Source organism: Triturus cristatus, chromosome 9 (genome assembly GCF_964204655.1).
Source record: "Triturus cristatus chromosome 9, aTriCri1.1, whole genome shotgun sequence".
Lineage (NCBI taxonomy): Eukaryota > Metazoa > Chordata > Amphibia > Caudata > Salamandridae > Triturus > Triturus cristatus.
In genome coordinates, this window is record NC_140592.1 from 714,751,472 (window position 1) to 714,773,220 (window position 21,749).

General features: G+C 44.5%; 1 protein-coding gene across 3 annotated transcripts in view; it reads right to left on the reverse strand.

Moving 5' to 3' along the window:
• Positions 1-21,749, reverse strand: part of DRAP1 (DR1 associated protein 1) — a 463,081-nt gene that overhangs the window by 195,751 nt on the left and 245,581 nt on the right. For all 3 annotated transcript variants that reach the window (XM_085625886.1, XM_085625884.1, XM_085625885.1), the window contains one exon: positions 13,474-13,546. In XM_085625886.1, coding sequence (XP_085482012.1) covers positions 13,474-13,546 — 73 coding nt within the window. The remainder of the gene's footprint in view (positions 1-13,473; positions 13,547-21,749) is intronic.

Genomic DNA, 21,749 nt, shown 5'->3' on the forward strand with positions numbered 1-21,749 from the left:
CCTTCACACAAACAGTCTTCCATATTGATCAATATGTGTCTGTCCTTTGCTTTTTACACAGTGGATCATTCTTTTGTTCTGTCCACTCCCCGATCTCTAGGTAACTCTAATTCTGGCTTTCTTCCTAACTTTGACTAATCTTTTTTGGTCACTTAGAAAGTATCCATGTCTGCTCTCTATCCTCTCATATATAGCAGGACCAATGCAATTATGTTGCAGGAGAGGGCCAAATTATGCTGCAGGGTTGAGTAAATTATGCATCAAGAAAAGGCAAATTATGCATCACAATACAGCACATTTTGGAATAGTATTACTTCATTTTTTCGTCATTTTTAGGTCGGGCCTAAGCAGCACACATGTGCTGTCTGCAAGACATGCTGTAATATACATTATGGGCTTAAAGCACGCCCAACGACTGTCATTCATTTTTTGTTGTACCACTCATGAATGCTGCCTTTTGACTGGTGCATCGGTTACAATTGTCCCTCCTTTGGTTGCTTCGTTCCCTCCCAGGTGATTTCACTAAGTGAGCCTTCTGGTTTGGCCATCAACACGTCCACGCTTCCTCCTGGCCCAGCGCGCAATGGCCCCTCCTCCATTCGGTTGGCCAACTGTATATCTGTTGTTCCTATCCCGGTGTTTATTTATGTTATTTATTTATAAAGTTTTATATAGCGCGAACAAGATCCCAAGGGATATCAGAGCGCTTTACAATCAAACCAGAACTAGAAGGATAATAATGTAAACAACAACAAGTTAAAAACAAAATGATCATAAGGTGCACGAAAATTCAAATGGAAGTTATGTTAAACAAAATACAGTGTAGTGACAGAGGGACACAGTATATATATATAAAAAAAAGTATTAGTAAATATCGAAACAGTGGAAGTAGGAACAATGACAATGGGGGCCAAGGGGCTAGCCCAATTACTGATGGAGTTTATTCATCAGGAATCTTTTGACTTCCAGTTTGAACACCGTTCTGGAAATTCTGCGTATTTCTGGAGGAAGAGTTCCATATCTTTGGAGCCGCGCCACAGAAGGCTCTGTGACAGGTTCTCTTTTTGTTAAGGATAGGTGGTTTAAGAGTAAGGTAGTGGCGCTTCTAGAGGCTCTTACACCACAAGATAGTTCAAGTTTTTGTGCCAGGCACCTGTGCGTCTTGAAATGGATAGCTTTGTGCGTCATAGTGGCAATTTTTAGCTGGATTCGTGCTTCGTAGGGGAGCCAATTTAGAGTTTTTAGGACTGGCGATATGCGCTCATTGCGTTTGGTGCCTGAAACCAGTCTAGCAGCAGCATTCAGTGAAGTCCTTAGCGGAGCCAGGGTGTATTTGGGCAGGCCACAGAGGGTAGCACTACCGTAATCAAGCCTCGGTAGGACAAGCGCTTGAACCACCTGCTTGAAATCCTTAAGTGGAAGGAAAGGTTTGATATTTCTGAGTGTCATATCAAGTTTTCTCCTTTACATGTATTGCTGATATGATTTTTCATATTCAGATTCTTGTCCATGGTGACTCCTAGAGATTTGGCTGAGTCTACGATGAACGGAGTGCAGTTGAAAGCAGTGAGGTGGCTCAGCCAGAGGTCAAGATTGGGGGGGTAATTCTGAGGGGAGACTAGCAGGAATTCTGTTTTTGAGGTGTTGAGCAGGAGATGGTTCTCAGTTAACCAGTTTTGAGCATACGTTAGGGTGGTGTTGAGTGATATGATGTTTTCCGAGGATGAGATTTTCAAATAGAGTTGCGTGTCGTCGGCATACATGTGGAAATGAATATCCATGGAGTTAAGTGAGTTAGCTAATGGTTCCAAGAAAAGGTTGAAGAGGATAGGAGATAAAGCAGATCCTTGGGGGACACCCATGAGAACAGACGAGGGCTGGGAGAGAGAGTGATTTGCCTGGACTCTTTGCGATCTGTGATGGAGGAAGGACGAGAACCACTGTAGCACCTGATCACCAAAACCCATCCTGTTTTGCAGAATGGCTAGGAGGTTATCATGATTGACCGTGTCAAAACCAGAGGAAAGGTCAAGGAGGATCAGGAGGCAGGATTTGTTTTGATAGAGAATCTTTAGAATGTCATCCATAACATGAATAAGGGCCGATTCAGTGCTGTGCCCCGTCCGAAAGCCGGATTGATGCTGGTCTAAGAGCTGGTAGTTCTCAATGTGAGCACAGAGTTGGGTTTGAACGCATTTTTCAAGGAGTTTCGCAAGGGTGGGGATGTTGGAGATAGGTCGGAAATTATTGAGATCTGTCCTATCAGCGTTAGTTTTTTTTAGTATAGGGGATACTTGAGCTGCTTTTAGGCAATCTGGGATTGTGCTTTGTGAAAGAGACGCATTTACAATCCTTGTCCAGGTAGGGATGAGTGCATTCTTGATTTCCTTGAAAATGGATGGGGGTAACGGGTCACTGAAGTGGTTGGAAGGGTTGATATTCAGGAGAATCTTTTTGAGGTCTTGTTCACTGAGTGGGGGAAAGGTGTCCCAGGCCGCATTGTTCTTAGGGCTCAGGGGAGTGGAGTTGGGCTTTTCAAAGAGGTCAGGTGGAGAGACTGCCCTGGAGGAGAGGAGTACAGCCTTCTTAGCAGCGAGGTCAGAGGATACGAGTTTCGATTTCTCAATGAAGAAAGAAGCAAGATCGTCACAAGAGGGTAGACTGCTTCCAGGTTCCGATAGGTTTGGACCTACAATTGATTGCTGTTTGACCAATTCGAAAAGTTTCTTGGGACGGTTACCCGATTGATCTAATTGGTGTCTGAAATAGTTAGACTTGGCGTTCCCGATTTGTTTGTAGTAGAGGCTCCTAGCGTCTCTTAGCAGTTTAAGTTGGTACGAGGAGGGATTTGATCTCCAGGAGCATTCAACTGCCCTAAGGTTGCGACGTTCTGTGTTTAGGTTAACATTATACCACGGTTTGGATATTTTTGTTGGGGCATTTTTATGTTTGAGTGGAGCAATGTCATTCATGATGTTGGAGATGGTCACATTGTAGGAGGTAGGTCCGCTTGAGAGGAGAGGGCAGATGTACAGTGGGCAGCTAGCTCAACAGGGTTTATTAGACTGAGGTCCCTTTTCCATATCTTTGACTTCATGGGTTGGGCCTTCCACAACTGTACCTCCTTGTTGATATAAAAAAGGATGCAGTGGTGGTCTGACCAGTCACATGGGGTAATAGAATCCAAGGAAACGGTCTGCCCTTTCGAAATAATGAGGTCTAGAATTTTTCCTTTATTATGGGTTGGTCACAGTGCTGGGTCAGATCCTGATCATTTAGAAAGGCTTTAAGGCTTGAAACTGTAGGGTCATAGGAGTTATCCCAGTGCACATTAAAGTCACCAAGCAAGCTTTGGGACAAAGTTTATCAATATTGCTAGAAATGATTTCAAATAATTGCTCAATGAAGGGGAGATTGTCTCCTGGGGGGTGGTAGAAGGTGTGAAGTTTACACCGGTAGGTTCTTACTTGAGATGTTGAGACAGAGATACTCACAGGAGGAGGGCGCAGAGGACTCAACGGGAGAGATCGAAAGTGTGTTTCTATGAATACAGGCTAGGCCCCCGCCCAGTTTCCCAGCTCTTTCTAACCTAATTATATCATGAGTGGGAGGTACAAGGAGGTCTAGAATCGGAGTGGAAGCGGGATTTAACCAAGTTTCAGTGACGATGATATTGTCTAAGTCCATGTGTTGTATGAGATCGAAGATATCAGTGGCGTGTTTACTGGCTGATCTGCAATTTAGAAGTACACATTTAATTCGTAGTGTCTTTGTGGTGAGAGGAGTCTGGGTGATATTCACGTGAGTGAGGTTGATCTTATTGCTGCCTCTGGGATTGATAGGCGGTCCTCTATTTGGGTTAGAAAGGATGGATTGTATTTGTCTCGGCGGGCTCATGTTGGGGTTGGACCAATTAGGGTAAGAGTTGAGCAGGTCCTGTAGATCTGAGGACGCAAGGTAGGTCTCATATCTTCTAGGGCGGGAGGTGTCATTAGGTAGGGGAATGGATTTCACGATGGAGGAAGGTAGAGGCTTGACCATTGAATATCTATCGCAAGATGGAGCATTAGACAGGTTTGCAGCGGTGAGGAAAGATCTTAGCATGGGTAAAAGGTCAATTGAGAGGGCTTTCAAGCCATGTAGCTCCGACGTTAGAAGGTGCAACTGAAGAGAAATCTCATCTAGGCGCGCAGCTAAGTCTGGGTGTTGAGCGAGAGGAGGAGGGTGTGAAAGGGAATCTATCAGTAAGGGGAGGTCTCGGTGTCTACCTACAAGGACCAAGGTGGGGAGCGGGAGATCCTGTGGAGGAAGATGGTCATTTGAGTCTAGCTGAGATCCAGGTGCTTTTGAAAGTGAGGTAGGTGTCTTAGTGAGGGGTGAGTGATCGTTAGGCTGAGGGTTAGGACCAGGACTCATCAGATTGATTGACGTTGACCGATCATGATCGGTGGTGGGCATTTGCTTGGATTCCAGCCTCTTATGAGACACCGGGTGAGGGCTGGGGGAAGATGACTCAATCATTGGAGGCATGGCGGGTATCATGGGTACTCTCTAGTCGGGTAACAGATAGGCTCGGACTGGCTAGATGTGCGTCGGGACTAGATAGTTGGGGCGCAGCAACCTGGGATGGGACCCCTCTGTGGTGAACAGGAGGTGAGGCGTGATTTAGAAGGAGATGGGGAAATGGGTTTCCTAACGCAGCGGGGAGTGGACTCGATGGGTCCTGAGAGGTGTGAGGGTGAGTCTGGGTGGCATTGGGTTTCGAGGAAGCCGCGTTTTTGAGTAACGGGAAGATGTTGGTTATCTTAAATAGATTGACATTAGACGCTTGGATTAGGATGATACCATTGTTATAGAGGGTGATGGTGGTATTAGCGTTAAGTGAGGACGAAGGAGCTGTAGTGAGCTTGATACCATGAGGTATTTTCCTAGAGCTTGTTATTCGGAGCATAGAGTAGAAGACTTTTTGCCAGCAAGCTCTTTTCCTGGTGTAGAAAATAAGGTCATTAATTCTGGTACCGTTGATAGTGGAAAAATAGACATCAGAGATGAAGGTTTCGGGCCAGGTCCTGAGAAAGTGATGCTTATATTTCTTGGCCGCATTTTTTGATAGGTTGGGTGGGTAGTTGATGATGGAAGCGTTGGAACCAGCGGGATTAGGAATCAGAACCATTCGGTTGGCCAACTGTATATCTGTTGTTCCTATCCCGGTGTTCTAGGTGCATGATACAGCGCTATGTATGGGAAATTTATACCCCAAAAATGTACTGTGTCCCGAGCTTGTTTGTAATAAGCGTAACTGATGCCATACTTCAAAAGCACGATTAATAATAAGTACCTGTTTTCCCGGCACTCACAGCCGGTCTAATCAATTACTGATATTATAAACACACACTGTTTAATTAAACAGCTACTTGACTTTCTGCGCTTTTACAATATGGCAGACAAAGTTTCTTCCGATACCATCTGACATGGTAGGCACGCCCCCTCTATTTAAGCTGGACCCTTGCCACTCTTCCATTTTCCTGTGGAATGTATTCTGTTTCTTGCCGACTTGCCCAGCCTCGAGTTAACTGACTTTTAGCTGCACAGTAAAACCTATGTGAGGCGTTCTTTTACACTTGGTGTTTCTACGGTTGCCTTTTCTATCCCCTCCTAATCAAATGCAAAACATTTGTTTTCCCTGAACCAGATTGCATTGGCTCCCTGAGAAATTTGCACGGCGTCCATGCACAGCGCACATGAGGAAAGTTTTTGATCCGACCTGGCTTTCATTACTTTCCTCCTATGAAAGTACAGCCTATCATTTAATGCTCGACTTTCGGTGTAAGTTGTCACCACCACTTATCACCCTAGCCATTATAACCTTGCATGACAGGGTTCTATTTGCCTTCATCTTTGTACCTCAATGTGTTAAGTGTATACTGTGCCTCGACCAGCCCATGGCTTTACTAGGGTGCCCAAACTGGTATTTGTTAATTAATTAGCCCTTGGTTTGCTGGAATGATTTAAAGTTTAGACCACTGCCACAGCTATACCCACTTTCACTGACCGCTTTTTCAATCCATTTCGATTTATCTAGTTTTTCTTTAGTAAAATTGTTTCCTTAAAGTCCTATCCTGCGCCGAAATACGTACTCCTGCCTTCTATGTCCCAGCGGGCGCAGCCTCAGCCAAGCAGCTGGCCCTTTGTTAATCGCGCTTTTAGTTATTTTTCCGTATGGCCTTCTCAATCTCTATGGTGCCTGCGCATCTTGTGCATCCTCTCAACAGGAACTGCTTGCTTTATTTTTATACAACACAATGTTCAGACACCAAGCCGTCCAATAGTCTACAGACGAGTAACTAGTGGCTTTTTTGAACTATGACAGATACAGACGAAGTGCCCACATTCGGTCATTATTACATGGTTGCTGGTTGGCCAGTCCAGGGAGATAGACCATCCTAGTCCTTTGAGTGGTCACAATCTGTCGTCTCTACAATGCATATGATACTAAGTATAGTTGTAATAAGTAACATTGCACACTCTACGCACGTGGCCACCTTTTCATTTACAAAAGGTATAAATAATTGGGACACAGCGGTGTCTCTCCAACCACGTTTAAATCACTATTGCACAGAGTATTAACTTACCTATAAGGGGATGCATGGACGCATGGTCCCTACTTAAACTCTGCTCGAGCACAGACCATTTTTAATTCTGTAAATTCTTTAATAAAACTTTTTGTACATCTCACGGCAAGCTCTGCATATTCTAGAGGTCCCTGAATGTCTTGAGTTCCAAGGTCCACCATAGTCTTGCCAGATGGAATGTTTGTCGCAGTTAAACCGAGCTAGAAAAAGCGTTGGTGTACTTGATGTCAAAATTAGTAGTGTTAAAAACATATTCTAGCTCACGGCTATCATACGGAGCAGTGCTTTGGCAATGCAGCTTGAACACCTGCAGATCACATGACATGAGCGAAGTAAAGTGCACCTGGTTTTCTGGGCAATCACATTTTCCTGAGCGATTTAGGGATTGTCTCCTCTTAACTCGTATGAAAAGTTTATGCCAGGCAAGGAAAGTAGGAAACCTCTTCAAGAGAAGTTTAATGTAAAATTGCTCGTATTTAAATTGATCAACATTGGGTTGTTAATTAGTTTGTACCCCTTAGGTTTGAGATCTGCTGCCCTATAAATGCATTTCTCCAATTTGATGAAATGTATAGATCATCAGTGTAGTTCAATGTTTGAGTTAATGCTGCTTAGCAGTTAACAAAACTGCCAGTCATGGGGAGCATGAGAATCTCCACATAGCACTTTCATCATCTCATTTACTAGTGCACACTGCACGGAGATGCTCACTTGCAGTAACTACCCCCAAGCCAAATTCAGGATGAACCACAATGCTTGCACTTAATGCAGCAGTTTAAAAAACAAATTAGAAGTGTTCTTCGTAACGGTTTCCATTTAAAGGCAACATTTAGCGCGGTTTCTCAGCTTTGTTGGTTTAATGGGTCACCATTACTCTGAACAAGCTTAATTGTATAGGCCTTATGTTGTAAGGCAGTAGGGATGGACTTGTAACTTTACAAGTGTGAGTTGTCTTGTTACATATTAACACGGGCTCTGATTTTGTAGCACTAAAATACATGTCACTATTCTCCACTGCACCAACCAAAATATAACTCTGTTTCCTGAAGCAAGCATGCAATCCTGAATTAGACTGCATGAACCAATGTGTAGTAATTGTATAGCTCTTCAATCCATGATGGCACAGCACCCAAGGTAATATGCTGTATGGCTAAACACATATAATTAGGTCCCAATGGTGAGACCTTTTGGTTATGCCAATGCTTGTTAAACTCGGTAACCCTGTCTGGGTATTTGCTGCAGCTCATCAGTACCAGTTTAATACCTAAATACAGAAATACGCATCAGAAAGGTGATTAGTCCAGCTTTGCAAAAGGTCTTCCACTGCAAAGCAACATGTGTCGTTTCATTTTTTGTCACTTTTGAACTGCTTGAGCTAGAAACAATTGTATTTTTTGAAAATCTGCAGATTATGCCGCAGATGATGATTTACGGGGGAAAATCTGCAGCTATGCAAAACTTGCTGCAGCCACACAATTGTATAATTAGTGACCCTAACTATTAGGTACTGCAGAGTTCTATTCTACTCTTCTCTCTGCACCATTTCTTAATTTATTTATTAGTACATTGGCTCATGGTCTGGAGATGCATTTCAACAAGACAACTTTCTGTTCTCGTCTTTTTCTGTCTCACTTCAAGAACTTATCCTTTACTCTGCCATAAAAGACCAGACAGACCCTCATTTTCTAAACTCAAACCCAGTAAGACTCAGATTCTACTTTTTCCTGTATAACTTTCATCCACTACAGTATCATTACAGTTTTCTTTTCCCCCTTAGTTTTCTTCCTCAGCACCTAATCTTGGTTACATTTTCAATTCTGCTTCTCAGATTGCTGCTGTTAAATATCCGTTAAATCAAACCCTTAATTCTTTTTCCTCACTGAATCTTCTACTTTTTACGCTTGTTCTTTTTTGCTTTAACCATTTATCTAGAACTACTGCTCCTCTTTGTATGTGGCACTGCCTAAATAGCTCATTTCTCCCACGTGGCCCATTAAGAATGTTTGTATTCCCTTCTTTCACCTATTTAGCTGTCCCTATTGTTTTTATCAATTACTCAGGTTTCATTTTCCTTCACCGTACTACTCTGGTGCTCATTTGTATTATCTTGCAGATCTATACTTCCAATCCCAACCAGCCCATGTATTGCACCCCAGCCTACCTGCTCTTCACCACAATCTCCATGTGACCATTAGTGTTTTGCTCTTTTGAATTACTGAGTTGTTGAATTACTTTGTCACTGAATCGGCTCCATGACAGATCCACTTCTAGCCATGCTAAAAGAACGTGTGTTGTGCACCTGATCCAGATCTCTTATGGCTGTCCTGGATGTAGGTTGACTGGCTTAACTTGATGATTCACTTTTTTTGCACTGTACAGCACAACAATATGGTCAAAAGTGCCATCATAAATTGGTATTGTACACAGTAAGTCATTAAACAACAGGCAAAAAAGGAGAAAAAGAAAAAATGTACCCCAATATCTCTGACACTAAGCCTCTGTAGCAAACAGTGCACGCAATGCCCAATCTTGAGGAACATCACCTGTCCATCAGAGACTTAGTTGAAACAACCAGGAACAAACAAGCTAGGGTTTCAAAAACGGGGGCATAAAAAATATACATGGAGGCTTAATGACGAATACGTGAGGGGGATTAAATTGCCTCATATCGAAGAAGAAAAGGTAAGAAACTCTGACAATGTTTTATTGTTGCAGAACAAGATTTTAAATCTGGCCTTCCCACTTGGTTAACTGATTTGAATTGCTGCTATTTTTATTTCGGTGCGCAGAAGGCAAGAAGAATTATTGTGATGTCTGATTTAATTCAGGGTTCTCAACGCTCAGTTTAAGGTCCTTAAGAGAGCTTAATGGTTTTTTGACCCACATGCTTAATGAAGTTCAAAAAGATGGCAGGATTAGCAATGATGTAGAACGCACAGGTGGAGGAAAGGTAATTAATACTACTAATTGATTATGTATGCAGAACGCCGCAGGAAATCTTTGTACTACTCTCCTGCAAAGGGGTTAGTCTTCCTTTGCATAAGAATCAGAGTCCTTCTGAAACTACAAAATGCTGACAAAATCTGCTCCAAGAGGCAAGTGGAGAGAGGTGGCAAGCCAAGCGTACACAACAACCACATTCCAGACTAAGCCATGAATCAACCAAGATCAAAACAAGTAGTAACAGTCGCATTAATCATTAAGAAACTTCTTTCAACAGTTTATTTGCATATAATAAAAACAGAGGCTATGTTATGGTGTAGGTCAGTGCAGAAGACAGAAAGGCTACTAATCTTACTTCTCCATCTTAAGCACCTTTAAATTAACACATAACATCTCCAAATAGCCAAGATCGTTGCTAAATTTTTCCAGGAAGTAATCTTACTAACAAAATACATTTGAAACCAAAGGGGGAAACACAAATACATGGAAATGCAAAAAAGTGGAACACATAAATGTTCTTGTACAGTATTACTGACTCCTAATATGAAATCAAAAACCAAAGCAAGACCATTTAATCTTGAAGCCTTAACTGACTATGGTAACATTTCAGATGAGTCCCTATAGGGTGATAATAGAGTGATAGTAAGGCAGCAGCATTTCACATGCCCTATTGAGTTGTCTTAAAAAGAGAAAAGTAGGACCAGAAAACTAGTTTGCTACTGAAACTCCTGACAGCAGCATTAGAAGCAGTAAGTAAAAATATTAATCCTTAAATATAATGTATGAAAATGCCTTAACCTAGAACCAGGAATTAAACGCAGGTCACCTCACCTCCCCCGATTCTTGTACCAATGCAGCAATAAATCAGGCTGTAAGTAGAGTTAGTTATGTGTCCTCCAAAAAACAGAACAGCAGGTCGTCTGAACTGCCAAACGCGAAAGAAAAATGCTTTCATGTTCTGCATGTAAGGAAAAAAACGGCCCCCAACCACTACGTTTTTAAAACAGGAGAAACCAAACGTGAGAGCGTCTCACTTAATCCAAAATGGCAGGCCGAAGGAATTTTTGATTTACTGCCTGATGAACACAAACGAGAAGGGCATGCAAGAAAAGGTCAGGAAATAAAACGATTTCCAAACATCATTCTTTCACTCACCATAAGTAAAAACATTAATCCTTAAATATAACGTATGGAAATGCCTTAACTTAGAACCAGGAATTAAACGTATGTCACCCCTCCTCCCCGATTCTTGTACAAATGCAGCAATAAGTATGTAAGGAAGTTAAGGAATTATGTGTCCTCCTAAAACAAAAATGCAGGCTGTCTGAACTGCCAAACAAAAAAGAAAAATGCTTCCATTTTCTTCTGCATGTAAGGGGAAAAAACTGCCCCAACCACCATGCTTTTGGCGAAACCATGGCTTCTTCAGCCGAGCATGGTCGCTGAGACAAATGAGAATCGAGCAGAAAAGCTCCACAGAGATTGACGCCCTGCCTAGAATGGAAGCAAGAGTGAGAAAGGCACGGCACTGAATGCAGCAAGGAACGGAGTAGTAAGAAGGCACATCTCCGTATTAGGACCAAGTGAGGCGTTAATCATGGAGGGTGGGGGGAGCCCGAGTCCGCCAGTCCCGGAACTCAGCCACCTTTCCAAGGGGTGCCTTCCGCTCCTTTTCCTGGAGGCCCCACAGCCCCAACTCTCCCGGTTTGGGTTCCGTCATTGTTGAAGATCCGCACTGCCTAAAAAAAAAAACAGAATACAAAAAAAAAAAAAAAAAGAAAGGAGTTGGGCGAGCAACGCAAAAGTAAACAAAGGCGTGCGGCTGGCATTGTCGAACATGCGGCACGCAGTGCGGCTTAAAAAAGCATTTAATATTGAAAAATAAAAAAAACTAGTTGGGCAGCCACACAGAAGAAAAACAAGCATTGGCATAGCCAATAGGTCTCGCTTGTGGGACATTCTAAGTATTTAGTTATGCAGCACAATATCCTTGGTGCAACCACATCAACTGTTGGGTGGCTAAACACTTATAAGGTCCCAAAGGTGAGACCTATTGACTATATCAATGCTTGGGGTGGTTATGGGTGTGCGGGTGGTTATGGGTGTGCGGGTGGTTATGGGTGTGCGGGTGGTTATGGGTGTGCGGGTGGTTATGGGTGTGCGGGTGGTTATGGGTGTGCGGGTGCAGTGGTGTGCGAGCGAGTGGGTGGTGTGCGAGCGAGTGGGTGGTGTGTGTGGTTGTGCGTGTGACTAATACTAAAAGCATATCAAAATAAAGGAACACAAACATCAAGTTTGTGGAAAGAGAAAGCACATTGTAAGTCAAACGGGCACAGCAAAGCATTAACACAACATGTTCTTTGAGGTTTGATGTTCTTAGCACGAGAACATCCAAGGGGCGCCGCGAAAAGGATCGCGGGCAAAAGTGAAAGTGATCGCGGGCGCTTAATGAGCATGATGAGGTTTGCCATATGGTGCCTCTGCTCCTAAGCGCGCGCCCGCGCACATGCACTGTAGCTCTAGGCTGGCCATGATAGCATTTTTTGAGCCCTCACTAAAAGTTTCGCACATGCGCGCCATTTAAAAACAAGAAAAATTGTGCAGCACACCCCGCTGCTTAAAAAAAAAAAAATCATACAGAGATACCATGTACACAGCTGTGTAGTGGGGCGGAGCGTGTTTAAAAGATAATGATCAGATGCCTCACTAAGCCAGGAAAATACATGCACACTGCTTTGCGGGAGAGGCTGTTGTGCCTGCAACAGCAGCTAGGAAAAGGTTACTAAGAAAATGGTGCTCACCAACTGTACATAAAACATACTGAGTAACAACACACGCAACAGGGGCAGTCCTTATGGGAGTTTACAACAGGAGAAAAGGAGGTACCAAGGAGGGACTACCAAGTCTACTGACCAATGAAAAGCCACCATTACAAAGCACAGTAACAGGAGCCAATTTAAAAGATGGGCAGGAAGTGGGAGGAGCTTAATGCACTTATCATAAACACACATGGTCTCGAAGAGACTGCGCAAGCGCTGCTTAGGCAAGACCTAAAAAAATGTTACACATGGTCTAGAGCTGCAACTTTAGTGGCAAGTACATTCTTAGAAGATAACACTGGCTCCTAAAGTTAGATTAAAACTTCAACAATTACCCACAAATTTATTGTTAGCGACTCAATAGAATATTTGACACTTACATTGCCTTATTGAATCCTGAACTGCACAGCAAATCTGCGATGCAGCACTACTTCATATTGCCAGCAGAGCCATCCGTCAATATCTGATTTCACTCCTGAAGAGGAACTACTGCAGCTATTCTGCAAGTGAAGCCCTCTCCAATGCAACCTGTTCTGTTCCTGTTGTGTGTGGGGAAACATACACTACTGCTCAGTATGCTGTACCGGTTCTAATAGACTGAAACGTGCAGTACTATTTCCCAGGGCACACATTTTTTTGTGAAATGAAAGCTTGCATTGATTTAACAGTAGACTGTACTGTATCTGCTTTCAGTAATGTTATTTCGCATGATTCACTCCTGTGGTCTGTAGTGTATCTTTTTCAATGTCACAGTGAAAACTTAAGTTGTGTCGTCGTAATAGTGACATACTTAAAATTAAAGACCAACTTCCCACTCCAGCACATATCATCCGAGACATGCATGGCTTTCCTCTGAAGGGAAAGAGTTCTTTGCAGTGAGCCAAAACTGTTGGGACTTTCCTATACCCAAACAAAGGCAACTAGCTTTCTCTCTTGCTTTTCACAGACAAACAACTCACAAAAGGTTGCTACATCATATTGCACAAAAACTGGAACTCAGTAGACTACCCTCATTTATCAGAGATTTTTAGGTGGTCCGTGAACTAGCATACTGTATGTTCTGAAATGCTTAAGGATACAGATTATGACAGGAACTGCTGCCGCCACCTTTCCGATCTCTTCATCAGTCTGCATAATCTTCTTGATTCTAGCCTGAAGAAAAATCAGTAATATACATTAGATCTTTTAACTGGGGGAGTTTAAAACGCAGGAGGCAAGTTGTGAGAAAGGGGAACTGGCCTTTATTTACTTAGGACTAACAGCATATGGAGTGCTAACCACCTCCAACACTAACATTGAAAACAAATCCTGAATGCTGGAAATAAGCAATGAATGTCAATAGTTTCAGCTTTCGTCAAGTGATGAGTCTTTATGAGCTTCATTAAAACACAGATTGACAAAACAGGCAATACTTATAGATTTCCCTCATACACAAAAACGGACTGAGTACAGACAGTATCAGTTGTATCTAGGTTCACACACACAGGACAGTCACAGGGGTGCAATAATGCCTTTAGCATCCTATAGTTCTCATTTTGGATGACTTCAGAGATAACAATATGAAAAGTCAGGGAAAGGAAGGAAAATGTTGGTTCAAAGAATAAGTGAGGAGAAAAGGCTATATTACAACTTACGCTTGATCATCCAACACACTGCTACTCGCAGGTGGTCACCATGCACGACGTGGAAACACTTCCCATTCAAGATCAAAACAGAGAATCCTTCTAACTACATTCTTACACAGTGTAGCATGCTACTCATGTAGGCAATCGCTACAACGCCCCACATAGGTGTAGTAAGCGGTATGTAAATGCTGCTATACAATGCAACACATCAGTAAGACCTTTTTGGAGAAAAAAAATTTGCAGTTCAGGAGGCATCTGTGGTTTAGCATTTCTAGTTCTGGAGGCTTCATTTAGAATATTCAGTGAAGTTATCGAGGCCTCAGCTAGATTACTAAAGAATCTGCTAGAGGGCACACTAGTGGGTTTTGACCAGTTCAGGGTTAACACCTCTTATGTATGCTGTCCAGTTCTGGAAGCTCTTCTTGGGGTTCTATACAGTTCAGGAGTAAGTACCCCATTGGGGTATTGTGTTCTGTTAACTTCAGAGGTATTCTTCCCAGTTTTAAATGTCTTCCAAGACAATTTGTGCTCAATTTTGGAAGGATGCATCTGCACGTTGTATCTGCTTTTGTGGGTCACCCATGGCACATTATGTCCAATTCTAAGGTGAATGGGTGGAATATCGGTTCTGGGGCCTGGCACCATGGAGTACTGTGCCCAATTCTGGTGTCCAATTCAGAAGCATGGTGTCCATAACAGACACAATGTGTCAGTTAGGACTAGCTACATCTGCAGCAGTGTATCCAGCCAAGAAGCTCCCGCTATGGCTCATTACGTCTAATTCAGAAAGCAATCACTGTCTCCTTGTGTACAGTTCTGGAGGTCACCCATGGTTCATTACATCAGATCTGAAGGCCACCTCTGGCTCACTGTCCATTTTTGAGGTCACCTCTGGCTTAATGTGTCGGAGGCCGACCGTCAAGTCAACTGACAGCAGTAGCATGCACAGGCAATACTTTCTCCTACAAATGTTGCCGTCTGCCAGAGTTCAGAACTCTGCGGTTAGACTTCGAGCTGCAGAAAAGGATTATTACTGAACTCAGCTTATGCAAGGAGGCATGCTGTTCCTATTGCTTAGCAGTGTGGAGCATAGCTGAACATGTTACATAAAAGAGGTGTGGTAACCGAGAATGTCAGAGGCATCACTTGGATAAGAGGTAGGGCTTCGGCGTCAATGAAAGGAGTGTTCACTCTGGTATACAGCAGTACACACTTGGGGCTTTATAGGCGTGCCTTTAATGAACCAAACCTTTTCCAGTGAAGGGAGAACTGCCAGTAAACGCCTTTTAAATTAGGCTGCGGTAAGCAGTTGCTGTAGACAATAGGACTGTGAAAAGAAAATGTGAGAAGCAAGCAGGCCTCAAGGACATCAGCAGCAAACAGGAAGCTTCCTATCTTGTCAAACTTACAGTCGTATAGGATCAATGGCTGAAAAGAGCTCCCAACACCTGGACAGATCATACTGGCAAAGAGAGGAGAAAAGGAGACATCTACCATGCAGAGCTAATAGCGACAAGTAGTACAGGTCAATCTGAGACATTGAGTACACCTTATTGTACAGAGCACACAGTAAGATGTCATATGGGTACAGAGGGCGAGAAGAAGCATGCAGCCTGGCAGACACTACAGTAACATGAGAGAGTGGAAAAAGCTCTTAGTCAGAATCACAGGTGGTGAGTGGGAGCAGCAAATGTGGAAGACTGCACACTGAAGTGGTTATTTACCACAGTGACAAATTACTATAAAAAAAAAAAAATCACAAACGCCAATCAGTGGCTCACTAAGCTTGCTAAGATAACCTAGGGCACTATACAGACACAATAGAGATGCATGGCACAGACATCTATGCTGAAGAGTTCAGACAACCAATAAAAGTTACAATCCAAAACCACTGCTGGGTCCACCGGGGTGTGCAACACTCACTCCTACCAAAACCTGGGGGAGAGCCAAACTTTCCTTTTTCCAACCACCGCAGTTACACACACTTTGAGGCGGATTATCTTTTCAAAAATCGGGGGAAATATTTTGTTATAACATACCATACTTGGTTTACATCTATTTTTAATCACTGCAACCTGTAAGTGAGTTTAAAGGAAAGAGGAGATCAAGTAGAAGACGTGTGCTTGTAGTAACAGCATTTTCTCTGTGTGTTTTCGAAGTACATCCTTCTGTTAACAAAATCATTTTGGCATAGTTGCATTATTGCTGGCTCTTGGCAGTGCCTGTAGAGTCACCCTTACATTTTGACACCTAGGGTGCTGCTCCTGAACACTATGGGTCACAGGTTTGGTTCCTAGCAGAAGCACAACTGACAGTAGACTGTTCGGTAGGAACAGTCCAACAGGTGCTGGGACTTAAACAAGATGGCAGATTAGGGCAGAGGATGGACCCGAAGCAGTGGCACAGGTAGAGAGTGTAATGCTGCCTGCTCTTTGGAAGTGAACCACCCTGAGCACTTCTTTGGAGCGCAGCAGGCATTCAGTGATGAGGCATCTGTTTTATTGGGTCTATGGCAATTCTGGAGCAGGAGAAGCTTCTGCGCTGCAAGCAAGGAAAAGGTGGTAGAGTCAGAGACGAGGTGTAGGAGGAGCAGCATTTTGCTGTTCTGCAACAAGTGAGAAATGGCACCCAGGTAGCAAAAAATGACAAATAAGAAACCTTTTGCCGAATACTCACAGAAAGGAGACCACTAAGAACAAAAGAGAAGAAAACCTGACGGTTAGTAACATGGTAAGGGATCATAGGGATATGAATGTAGGCATCATTTGAGGCACTCATTACGAAATTAGACAAAGTGGCAAAATATTCAGACACTGTGGAGTCCCGGTTGTAGATGATGGAAAGCAAACTGCTGGGCTGTGAATTGGCTGTGAAAGTGAAGAGACAAAAGAAGCACATCTGGAGAAGAAGGCAGGTAGAACAGACCTGAAGTGAAGTAGAGTTACAGAGCAAAGTACTGTATGTGCGTTTAGACCCACTGGCTCGCTCATATAAAATTCTGCTTCTGTAAGCTAACTCATAGCCTAGTGAAAACACCCCCTGTGCATGTTATGCATGCATGTGTGGCCTTTGTAGTACAAGCATTGTGTGTCTGAGATAACCAGAGTAATGGAGGACTACAGATTCCATTTGAAAGCCCCTTGCCGGTTTGTGCTGGACACCAGCCTGCTGTGAGGAGCATTACTTTACACACAGACGGTGTCTGGAGTCCAGCCTGGAAGAACATGACAAGTAAAACCACCCCAAACTGATACTGAAAGCTCAGAGAATCTACGCCTCCGGTTTGCTTTGACTGTATAAAAGCGGGTGCCACTGACCACCTTGCAATTCCAGTCCCGGGGGGGCTCTGCAGAGTACTCAGGAGACTGGTGTGTAACCAGAACTGGCATCTGCCAGACAGCCAGCTTCCCAGAGTTGAGGGGACATCATCAGGGATCTGTCCTTGCTGGAAGAAGCGGAATCACTGACCTGAAGCACCCTGAAGCCAACCTGCTGCCGAGAGAAGAAGACTGGGTCAATCTCAACTTCAGAGGCAGAGTTGACAAAGCACCTGAGTAGTTTGACCCACAGATGTATGTGGGCCTGCCGGCCAAAAGAAGACTAAGAAAAGCAATCTGCGTACCCTAAGGCATGTGTACTAAAGACTCTCCATGAGCACAATTCCTGGAGGAATCACAGACAGTGGCAGTCACCACTGTCCCCAAGAAGAACATGATGTAGGCCAGAAGCTCATGTCGAGGTGGAGTTCATCACCGTCACAAAGATGTGGCAAGGCTAAGTATTCCGTTGTCAAGAAGCCATTGTGCTCACAGCAGAGCCTGTCACTGTTCCAAAGACTAGACCCAAGTAGACCGTGTTCCCGCCATTTCAAACAACTGCACACACGGTGATGTGCCACTGCACCTGTGATCCCCACTGTGGCTGCTCCAAGGTGCGGTGACCTCGGGTCTTGGCGGCCTGCTGAGTACAACTCACAAGTGACCCAGAAGAGAACCCTCTGTGCGCTAGACAGACAGCTGCATCAGAGGATGAAAGAAGCCGGCTTCCACTGGCGTTCTGCTGTAGTTGTTCCTGGACCATGGATCAAGTCTTCACCTGGCGTATCTCACTCTACAGGACCCCGCAACTGCCGCCAAACTCGTTGAGGCCTAACTGGGAGAGACTGTAAATCTAAGATTGGCTTGAGGCACTGATAACCGAGTCTGAACGTCAGTGCAATCTGTATCAGGGACTTGCAAGATATACACTTAACACGGGGGTGAGGAGGACTGCTTAGATTCATGTGAAGGGGGAGGAACCCAAGAGAGAGCAGTGAGGTGGAGCACATTACAAGGTGCAGTAGCCTTAGCACCTAGACAAAAATTGTACGTGTTTTTCATTGCTTTGAACTAATATTTTAAATTGTGTACATTATTAACTAAATGTTCTTTTGGACCATCAGTTAATACCCTGCTGGGTGACTGTAGAGTGTTGCACTTGAGTACCCCACAAGCTACCTCCTTAAGAAGCCTATGACTGCTCACCATCGCTACCACTAGGAGTCAAATGCTGAAAGGGTTCTACTTGTCCCAGTTTACACAGTTATATTAGTGTCTTCCTAAAAAAGGACATCGAACAACAAAAGCCCATGAATGAAGTCCTGTAGCCTCTTCTAGACCCATGGCTCCTAAAAAGGGTTTGGCCAGAGTCCAATATAAGAGTAATGAGGTTCCTAGTGTACTACTAGTGAGATAAATCAGCGTTGTAAAGAAATCATTTTAGTCAAATACCTAAACCTCCCTTGCCGCAAAAGGCTTGACATAGTCAACAAGCATTGGCATAGCCAATAGGTCTCGCCTTTGGGACCTTATAAGTGTTTAGCCATGCTGCAGTATATGTTGTTGTGGTAAGGATATTGTGCCGCATAACTAAATACTCATAAGGTCCCAAAGGCGAGACCTATTGGCTATGCCAATGCTGGTTTAATTTTAAAATGTTTGCCTGTATGATCCTTTAAAGGTTTGGGGCAGATTGTTACTATTTCTAAATGTGTTGCTTTGGGAGGAACAACACACACTCGTTAAAGTACAGGGCAGACGGGAAAAAGGCGAGGGGTATGCTGGTAAGAGGTACAGTGCAGATATGCACCTCAAAGTAATGGGGGCACGGTAGGATGGCACGGAAGGATGGTAATAAAGTTGATGCCAAGCTGCAGGCAGACTAAAGTGAGAGGGAAAAGTGCAAGGCAAGCTGGCAATGCAGAGGAAAAGAGCAGGGCAGGAAATAGAGGACAGAGCCCAGGGCAAATACTGTATGGCAAGGTCGGGCAGTTTGGCAGTGCAGAGAATGAGGTGCAGGGCAGGCAGACGGGTTAAGGGAAAGTTGCGGGGCCGACTGACAGCGCTGAAGGGAAGCTGCAGAACGGACAGACAGCACACATAATGTACTGTCAGCCTGTCTTGTAACTCAAAGAGGACAAACTGACAGCGCAGAGGATGGCGTGAAGGGCGAATTGATACTGCAGAGAAGTATGGCCGCCGGGCAATGCAAAAAATGAGGCACACGGCAGGCGGTGCTGAAGAGAAGTTGCTGGGCAGTTGGGAAATATTGAGGATAAGCGGGACAAACTTGCCGTGAGAAGGATGAGAAGGAAGAAAGGGTGTTAGCTGAGGGGAGAAGCAGAAAAGATCTCTCATGTGTAGAGGCACTCAGTGCAGAGACTGGGCGTACAGCGCAGCGGATGTGGTGCAGGGCATTTATGTGGTGTGCACGGTAAAGATGTTCACGAGAGCCAAATGCATTACCACACACACAGTACAACGACCCTGCTCTGCACGGTGACCTCGGCTCATGAGTGTGCGTTTTTGGCTGTGAGGAAAACTACCACTCTTGCTAGGGAAACTTAGGAGAGCGACGTAAGTGACAGAATTATAGGCGAGGTGTCAGCGCAGGCTTTAAAGATCTCGTTCTCTGGTTAGCAGGAAACGCAACAGCGTTTGGAGGAAAACAGGAAGCGGCTGGGGGATTATCAGTAGGAAGCCGGAAATGGTTAGCGGAAGAGGATTTCAGGAAGCGGTTCGGGTTGGCAGAAGTCGCTGAAGGACAAAGCAGCACGTAGTTAGGACGACGTTGGATGGATTTAACATGAAGCAGTGAGAGATTAGGGCTGGGGTTGGCAGGAAGCGCTGTGGTTTGGAAGTTGGAAACTGAATACGCAGCACATGAGCAGATGTATACACGCGCTCGTCTGAAAACAATAGAATTGAGGGGCTATGGAGGCGGATTGAGGTAGCAACACACACTTGTTAAAGTACAGGGCAGACGGGAAAGAGGCGAGGGGTATGCTGGTAAGAGGTTCAGTGCAGATATGCACCGCAAAGTAATGGGGACACGGTAGTCTGGTAATAAAGTTGATGCCAAGCTGCAGGCAGACTAAAGTGAAAGGGAAAAGTGCAAGGCAAGCTGGCGATGCAGAGGAAAAGAGCAGCGGCGGGAAATAGAAACAGGACAGAGCCCAGGGCAAACACTGTATGGCAAGGTCGGGCAGTTTGGCAGTGCAGAGAATGAGGTGCAGGGCAGGAAAACGGGTTAAGTGAATGCCAATAGCTTAAACTTGGGTAAATGCAAGACCTATTGCATTGCAAATGCTTGTTTCTTTTCTGGTTGATTCATTATCTGGCTGATTACAGTGACAGGCATTAAAGTGGCCAACATTAAAGTGGAGTCACGTATTTATAGCACCTCCATAACTGTCCAGGGTACTCGTAGCACTGTGTGCCTGAGCAAACTGATGGCAACACGTGGTTTGCACTGCATGCGGCAATTTCAGGGGCGGGCTCAGCTGAGCTTGTAGCGCCACAATATAGCCAATTTACCCGACACACCAGTGGCACCAGCACGGACGTTAGGCGGGTCAGTTTGATTTTGCCCAATCACACAAGCACAGACTAGTGTGTAACACAGAGACACCCTTATTGGCTGGCTTTGCCGCACTAGTGGGTGGGACACTGTAGTGCAAAAGTTTTCAAACAGCAAGCAGCTCCGGCCGCAGCTCGCACCGTGCCTCCTATTGCACCCACTGGTACCCACAAGTAGTGTGCCTCAACTGATACGGAGGGTGCACTGCAGTCAGGCAGCCAGTGCAGTGCCATTATGCCACAGCGAGTCACTAGTTCTGGACTGCGTACAGGGGGAAGTCAGTCATGCAGCTGGCCGGCCCGTCCATCGAGCTCCACAGAGCAGTAAGTGTTGCTGTGAAGTGTGTGTGCAGCTCCAGCCTCAGAGTCTCTCAACTGAGGCGTGGCTTGCTCTGTGCTCCAGTCAGTCCTAATTTAATTTACTTTCGTTGTGTGTGCACTGCAGCCAGCAGCCCTGCTCCTTGGACTCTGAAATACAAGATGAGCAAGCGCCCATTGTGGTGCAGAATGTGACAGGGCTCCTCCTCTTAGGAGTGCCTGTTAATGGGACCTCCCGGAACGTGCTGACGATAGTGCCATGCTGTGTTGAATTGGGTTTGAAGTGCCGTGGGGTAATCAGGAAGGGCAAATGGCCTCAGGATGACTATCACCGATTTTTATTTAAAGGCCCCTCCCAGCCAGGCACACTGCTGTAAAAAACAAAGCATTTGCAATGCAATAGGTCTTGCAGTAACGCACGTTTAAGCTATTGGCATTGTAAATGACGATGCCTTTTATTTATGTTTTTAAAACAAAAATAAAAAGCATTGTTATTTGCAATGTCAATAGCTCAAA